Source organism: Gossypium hirsutum, chromosome D03 (genome assembly GCF_007990345.1).
Source record: "Gossypium hirsutum isolate 1008001.06 chromosome D03, Gossypium_hirsutum_v2.1, whole genome shotgun sequence".
NCBI lineage: Eukaryota > Viridiplantae > Streptophyta > Magnoliopsida > Malvales > Malvaceae > Gossypium > Gossypium hirsutum.
The window spans coordinates 52935123-52944104 of NC_053439.1; the positions used below are offsets into that span (position 1 = coordinate 52935123).

Here is an 8982-nt window from a genome sequence, read left to right on the forward strand (position 1 = left end):
TTTTTGCTTGGAATTCTACTTTTGCTAATTCCTTTCCCATATTCTTTTTGTACATCAAAAAGGGAGGGTCAAACTTATTTAAAGTTCGAAGCACTTGGCAACTAATTATAGAAAGTTACATAAACACAAAATCTTAAATGAAGATTACTTTCGTTTAATGGAAAGCAGTTTCTGATTCTTCCAATTCAATCCCTTCATCAGCAAGTCTCTTATCCTTATACACATACCATTTAGCAAAAACCAGGTAAATCGCCAAATTCAAACAACTCAAAATTGCTAAAAGCCAATAGAAATCATAGAGTCTCCCTTGGTTCAAATTATCTGGCAGCCATGGATGCTTGTTTCCGGTCACCTTATGAACTATAGTAACCAATAATGAACTAACGAAAAACCCTAATGAAAGTGTACTTAAAAATAAACCCGTACTCATTGTTTTCATCCCTTTTGGGCACTCCCTTAAGAAAAAATCAAGTTGTCCTATGTATGTAAAGGCTTCACCAGCCCCTACAAGCAAAAACTGAGGGACCAACCAAAAGACACTTAATGGGATTTGAGCGGTTGGATTATTCGCAAGACCATTCGTAGTTGCTGCTCTCAATCGTTTTATTTCGGTCAATGCTGCTGCTACCATTGCTATAATGGATAAAACTAAACCAACAGCGATCCTTTGTAAAGGGGTTAACCCTTGTGGGTTTTTAAGTAATTTTCTAGCGATTGGAGCGATGAGCCTGTCGTAAATCGGAACTGTCAAGAGAATGCTTCCGACGAAGAATACAGTGAGTGACGCTGGTGGGATTTGAAATTTCCCTATGTGACGGTTCATGGTTGTGGCTTGTGATACTGAAAATGTTGTCATTTGGGCATATACGGTCCAAAATATAACAGTGGTTGCCCATATAGGTAACATCCTTAGTACCAATTTCACTTCTTCAACATCTGTTAATGTAGCCAAGTTCCATTTATTTGCCTGATCATTAAGAGATGGGTCCTTGATAGCTGCCCTATCCAAGAAACTGTTTATAGACAATTTGAAACCAATGAAAAAATAATCAGCCAATAAAAAAAGAAAAAGAAAAAAAAAAGGGGTTCTTATCAACTTTTTCAATTATTACACAACCAGCCGGAATTGATCAATTATTTCCCATTTCCAACCAAACACGTTTAGAAAATTTTATTTTTCAGATATCATGAAATGTCATTGTTTCTTGTCATTGGAGTTTGATTTTGATTGTTGAAGACTTTAAAGCTTCATTACTAGTCTCATTAAAATGGTGAGGAAACGTGTATGTTTGGCTATGGAAATAAACCTACAAAATCAAGAAAATTTCTTGATAGACCAAATCAAGAATTAATTGTGTAACATATAATACGTTTATAATATGTAAAAGTATTATGGATTCGTGACATGTTACATTTTATTTTTTAATTATTTTATCAACTACATCAAATTTTAACGATATAAATAGGTAAAATTTTTAAAAGAAATAACTAATTTATTTTTTGATGTAATGTATAAAGCTTACTATTTTCAGTTTAATGTGAGAAATAAAAAAAAGTGTGATGGAAGGCAAGTGAACAGGCTTCGGACAACTAAAGCCAATGTGTCTTTAAAGTATTTTAACTGGGGAAGGTTTATTGGTGAGGATTAATTGGGGGACAGTCTGGCCTAATGTCCCATGATCTCTTTTTTATTTTATATAATCGTATGTCTTCAATAGTTTTACGAGATTAAGTTGAAGTGATATTTAAGTAAATCTATTTCATCAATAATGATATATTTTTCATGATATAAAATTTATTGTCTGTTTTTTGGACATGAAACATGACACACAAATATGTTTTTCAAAGTAAAAGTTTTATAAATATTTTTGTATTAAGAATTAAATTAAATTAAATTATATTTTATTTAAAAATTAGTAAATTAGTTTTTATACGTTAAATTAAAGAATAAACAAGTTCTTTCAGTTAAATTTTTTAATTATTTCTAATATTAAAAATCGGTGTGGTTAACAAAATAATTAGATAATTATATATAGTATGTTACGTGTACCTTATGTTGATGTACAATGACCAATTTTTAACAGTAAAAATAGATAAAAATTTTAATAAAAAAATTTACTCTTTAATCTAATTTATAGAGACTATTTATCCAATTAATTTTCACCTAAGCTTGAAAGGCGAAGATAGCGGTTGTATTTGGATTCGTGAATGAGCTATAAAATATCATGATCAGGTGGGGGGGGGGGAATTGAGATAGGGTTGTCATTTATATATATCCACAAGCCCTATGAAATTTCAATAATTCTACTCTTTGATTGATTTCATATACCCAACTGATTGAGGATAATCTATCATATTGGACCCTACCATATGTTAGATGCTTGGCACCTAATGTTATTTTGGGAACATCAACATTAATGCTACTATTAATTAACTATAATATTTTGAATCTTTATCATATTCCATTACTTTGTAATCTTATTATTAGTGGTCCCCTTTCCCTTAATCCTTGGTTCACTACTCTATGCATTATGCTACTCTATCCTTTAGATATGTTACCCTAAATAGATTCAATGTTGAAAAGCATTAACTTAATCTTTAGTCTTTTCATTATTTAGCATCCCTTTGGATGAATGGTGGAAAGGTATAGGTTGATTAATTGTAGTGTTTTAAGTATTACGTTAAAAAAAAAACTATTTGTTTGTATGAAAAGAAAGATTAATGAAAAAGTATTTGTTTTAAGTATATTCTTTTAATTATTTTTTAGTAAAAGTATTATAGAAATTTTTATATTAGAAGTTTTGTTTTCTATATGCAATAAATAGACATATTAATCCTTTTTATTTTTATTTTTGTTTCTTTTCCCTTTTAATGAATCCATCGTCAAATAACATATGGTATCTGTTAACCAATATGTCAGATTGATAATTTCTGACCAAAACTAATATCGTCACGAATCATCTGATTAGCTTTTAAATCCAACATGAACTGTTAAACGAGTTTTTAAATAGATGACTAACCGGAACTCTTTGGTGTGGGGCAATTTTTGTTTCTTCTTCATCTTCAACCCCTCAGCTGCATCATCAATATTGAAAAGCAACGATGGATCCAATGGCAACTCCAAATGCTTCTTTTTCCAGGCAGCTACGAAGACTGTAGCAATTTGGGTCAATGGGCTCCCCACCAGTTTCTTAAACCGGTACCTCTTTGTACCCGATAGAAACACCACTAACCCTATCACAATAGCACAAGCACAAATGCCATAGCCCCATTCACGTCCTAAATTGTCTTGGATGTAAACCAAAATGGTCACTGAACAAAGTGAACCTATGTTTATGAAGAAAAAGAACCAATTGAAGAAGTTGGTCATCTGGGATTTTTCTTCGGGGTCCGAATCATCAAATTGATCCGACCCAAACCCGGAAACACTCGATTTTAGACCTCCAGTCCCAAGAGCTGTAAGGTAAAGGGCTAAGTAGAGAACAGTGAGTTGGATGCCACTTGCTGGGGTACATATTGTGGCGTTGTCCCTTGTGCATTTTGGTGGCCTTAGGCTTGGGATTATTGTTGAGATTGTTAAGACGGTTACACCCTGCGTACATGATTCATACGATACTAATACTTTAAATAATTGAACTTATAATTGTTTTGCTTCACTTGTAAAGTAAAATGATGATAATGATCTTACTGTCGCTTGAACGGTGGCGAAGATTCCGATGGTGAGATACCTTCCAAGGAATGTATCGGCGATGAAACCACCGAGTAAACAAAGCATGAAAGATGTGCCGAGGAAGTTGGTGACGGTGGTGGCCGAGGTAGCATTGCCTAAATGCATGGTTTCCGTTAAGTACGTCACTAAGTTAACAGCTATACCTAAAGTTGTTAACCTCTCACATGCTTCCACACCTGTGAGACAGAAAAGACAATTACAAATTGTTTGTTTGTTTAGTGTCTAAAACTAAAGCCATAAGAAGACTCAAATGAAATGATGATGATGAAAGACGAACCTAGAATCATGGCGGCGCTGGTCCAGCCACCGGTGGTGGACCTCTCGGCGGGATGACCCTTATAGTCCCAAGCATCGGGGAGGGTTTTCCCTTGTGTTACAGGGAGGGACATTGGTTGATATATAAGGTTAAAATGGGTTGAAGATCAAAGGAGAGAAAAAGAGAGTGGTGGTGGTGATGGTGGCACAATGCGAGCAAAGGGTGGTGGTAGGTGTATTTATAGTAACGAGTGAACAAGGAAGAGGCTTTAATTAATTAGACACGGATTACAAACTACTCAAAATTGCATTTAATAAAATATGTTTTTCATGGAATTAAAGTTAAATCATATGCAATTTTTTTTATGTATGTGAACTTTAACCTAAATCCAAAAAATTAATCTATTTAATATAAATTTGAACATAAATTTTATCTAATCATTTAATTTAATCTATTCAATCTGAATTCGAAAATAACACGAATTAAAAATTATTTAAACTCGAAATAATCTGAAGTTGAAATTACCCAAAGTTTAAAATGATTTGATTGAAAAACTAGACAAGTCTAAACCAAAATAACTTAAATCTAAAACAATAAAAATATCCAACTATGATTGAAACCTTATATAGTCTAAATTCAAAAAGTTTTAAAACCCAAATTAACCCAATTCAAAAGTAATCCCATCCCTCTCTAAAAGAAATTACAAGATTAAAATTTGTTATTAGTCTTTGAACTTTGACAAAATTTGAGAGTTTAATCTGTGTAATTAAAAAATTTAAGTTCTATTTTTTATTTAAAAATCTCAATCCAATCATTAAAATAATAAATATTTTTAATTAAAATTTATTAATTTTATTTAGCTATTCTCATATTACGAAGTAAAATTTTTAAATTGAAAAAAGGAAGATTTACCAACAACAAATTTTAATAAAATTATAATGTAAATTTCCTTTTCTTTATCTTCTTGAATTCTATTGCTAATAATACTTGGCTGATTAATTGTGTTTAGATGAGATGAAATCCCATTCAGGAGGGAATGACTACATTATAGACTTTTGTAGGACCATGTTTATATCAATGATTGGTAATTATATAAACTTCCACTAACACTTGGGAAGTTGAAATTTGGAAACCATGGTTAAGAAATAAATTAAGGTGAGTTGAGGGGATTTTCTAAGAGGTATCCCTTCATTATTTGTGTCCACGTCATCTTATCTAGAAATTTGAGTTTTTATTTTAAAATAAAATTTTAAAGCATTGAATAATAATATATTTAGAAAAAAAAACATATAATACTTACTTTATTTTAAATATATAATTTTTATTTTTAAATTTATTTATCGTTATAATACTGAAAAAAAATGACCGGGTTTAAATCTGTATTATTTAAATATCAGAAAAAAGTTCAATCTTTATTTTATTTAAAAGAATGAATTAATAAAAAATGGTTATTTAATTTTAAGTATTTTACATTATAAATATTTTTTTGAAGGGAAAGGAATTTATTTTGCATTATAAATATTAAGAAAATCTAAATCTTCTCCTCCTAACCACGAATAATGTAATTTTTTCCTCTTGCTCTCTAACAACAAGCATTTGTGTACGTGCATGGAAGTTGGTATACGATCATTTCAACTTAATAATTAATACATTAAAAAAACTTAATAGTTAGTATAAATGCTATTAATTATAATAATAATTTGGCATCTATTCCTTAATTTGCTAGTCTTTTTCCCTTTTTTTTAGTGGGAATTAACCTAGCACACCAAAAGTTTGAAAGCCTTGATTTCCACATGAATATAATGTTTTCAATTGTTTTTAAAGATTTTAATTGTATAATAAACATGTAAATTATTAATCTTTCTACCTAAAGCTTAAATTTTAATTTATTTTTTGGGAAAATATTTATATATTACTAGTGGAGTTTTTAAACTTCATAAATAGGGTTAAGGAGTTGACACGGTATAGTAAATTATAAAAAATATATTTAAAAAAAATAAATGTCAATTTTTTTAATGTTGCTTGCGGATAAAAAAGTACACTACTAGTGTATCAAATATTCACCCTTATTTTTTTTTGTAAAAAGTAGTTTTCAACTTTTTTTCTCATAAAGGTTCACTAATATTAAATAGTTTATTAACCTACAAGTAGTTAGAAGAAGGGGAAGTGGATTTCTTCCGTAGGTATTTGGACCGAGTTCGAATTATGGAGTTGACATTGTTAAGAGGACTTTACCTTAATATCACCATTGGCCCGAACAAGACCAATTAAACAAAAATTTCAGTAAGAAAATAAAACAAAGGTTTGTTTTACCTAGCAGACCAATCATTAGAAGCAAAATGCGTCAAATGAAATAAAAGATCAATCTTTTCATCCGATACTTAATTTCTAATCATTTTAAGTTTGCTCATAACATTTGTGAGACTTCCCATAAAAACAAAGGGAAAGACTTCCTTTTCAAAATTTTCACATTTTCCTTCAAATCAAATCAAAACTTCAACTCTAAACTTAGATTTCTTTATAAAATCAAGTAGGAAACTTGATTCCAAACTCATTTCCTCCGTAAACATCACCATTCAAGCTAAGGTTTATGGTGTTTCTAGTGAGAGAAATTATGGTTAGAGAGAGAAAGTTCCATTGAAGTAAGATTTACAGCACGTTTGGTTCGCTGTATTGGATTAGAGGCGTATTGGATTAGAGGTGTATTGGGATTAGAGGTGTATTGGATTAGAGGTGTAATAGCTAATCCACTGTTTGGTTGAATGTAATGGAATAGAGGCGTAATAGTAATCTTGTGTTTGGTTGAATGGAATAGAGGTGTAATAGCATAATAGAAAAAACTAAAATGACTAGAATACCCTTAGCATAAATTTGTTTTGGTAAATAATTATTGTTATTGTTATTTAAATTATAATAAGATTTTTATTATCAATAATAAATAATTTAATCATATTTAAACATAATTATTATTAAATATATTTTAATTAAAATATATAATTTAATAAAATTCTTAATAATTAATATTCTTATATTAATTTACTGAAATCATAATATATGATACTGTAAAATATAAATTAACATAATTATTATTAAATATATTTTAATTAAAATATATAATTTAATGAAATTCTTAATAATTAATATTCTTATATTAATTTACTCAAATCATAATATATGATACTGTAAAATATAAATTAACATAATTATTATTAAATATATTTTAATTAAAATATATAATTTAATAAAATTCTTAATAATTAATATTCTTATATTAATTTACTCAAATCATAATATATGATACTGTAAAATATAAATTAACATAATTATTATTAAATATATTTTAATTAAACTATATAATTTAATGAAATTCTTAATAATTAATATTCTTATATTAATTTACTCAAATCATAATATATGATACTGTAAAATATAAATTAACATAATTATTATTAAATATATTTTAATTAAACTATATAATTTAAAAAAATTCTTAATAATTAATATTCTTATATTAATTTACTCAAATCATAATATATGATACTGTAAAATATAAATTAACATAATTATTATTAAATATATTTTAATTAAACTATATAATTTAAAAAAATTCTTAATAATTAATATTCTTATATTAATTTACTCAATCATAATATATGATACTGTAAAATATAAATTAACATAATTATTATTAAATATATTTTAATTAAACTATATAATTTAAAAAAAATTCTTAATAATTAATATTCTTATATTAATTTACTCAAATCATAATATATGATACTGTAAAATATAAATTAACATAATTATTATTAAATATATTTTAATTAAACTATATAATTTAAAAAAATTCTTAATAATTAATATTCTTATATTAATTTACTCAAATCATAATATATGATACTGTAAAATATAAATTAACATAATTATTATTAAATATATTTTAATTAAACTATATAATTTAAAAAAAATTCTTAATAATTAATATTCTTATATTAATTTACTCAAATCATAATATATGATACTGTAAAATATAAATTAACATAATTATTATTAAATATATTTTAATTAAACTATATAATTTAAAAAAATTCTTAATAATTAATATTCTTATATTAATTTACTCAAATCATAATATATGATACTGTAAAATATAAATTAACATAATTATTATTAAATATATTTTAATTAAACTATATAATTTAAAAAAATTCTTAATAATTAATATTCTTAAATTAATTTACTCAAATCATAATATATGATACTGTAAAATATAAATTAACATAATTATTATTAAATATATAACTTGAAAATTATATTCTGCATAAACATAATTAACTTATACTAAGAAAAAGTTAGATGAAAATGAAATTGTACATCATAATCAATATGTTCAAAAGTTTTACAACATCAAAAAGTTTGAACATTGATATTTAATGGTGAGAAAGAAATCTTCTGACCCATTCCAATCGGGCAACAGAAGGTAAACTGAAGAAAACGATCATTTGAGTTGGATGATCGGGAATTTTACTCAAAGCATCATACCGCTGATCGTCGGTTAAACCTTCAATTGACCATAAGGCTGAATATAAATTTGAAGCTTTCTCTTCCATCTTTTCTTCAGACTTCTGCTGAACTACCACCTCGGAGGCAATACTCATACTGATTCTATCGCCAACGGCCTGGATTTTTTCCCCAACAAGGTGGCAGCCTCCTCAAATGAAGCATACACATTATCACGAGCATCATATTTCTTTTTTCTCTTGTTTGAAGATGAGGAACCCCTTGATCTCTATCTCCTCGCGGATCCATACCGGAAACATCCATGCCGTCTAAAGAGACGTCAGCTTCGCAGTCATAGAATGTGTTTCTCTCTTCATTCATATCTGTAGTACGATCATCCTCAGCATGTACCCTCACAATTTGTGTATCCAGCATCAACTAGATAATAACAACCTATAAAATAATTTTTTTTAAAAATGATTAATTCAGCAAACAA

General features: G+C 27.4%; 1 protein-coding gene across 1 annotated transcript; it reads right to left on the reverse strand.

Moving 5' to 3' along the window:
• LOC121215606 (protein NRT1/ PTR FAMILY 6.3) lies at positions 1–4212 on the reverse strand. Its single transcript, XM_041090545.1, has 4 exons — positions 4008–4212; positions 3689–3906; positions 3021–3592; positions 1–1013 (listed from the first exon to the last, which is right to left on the reverse strand). Exons 1-4 carry the CDS (start codon positions 4117–4119, stop codon positions 155–157), a joined length of 1761 nt encoding a protein of 586 aa, XP_040946479.1. The 5' UTR covers positions 4120–4212; the 3' UTR covers positions 1–154.
• Positions 4213–8982: the final 4770 nt, after the last annotated feature.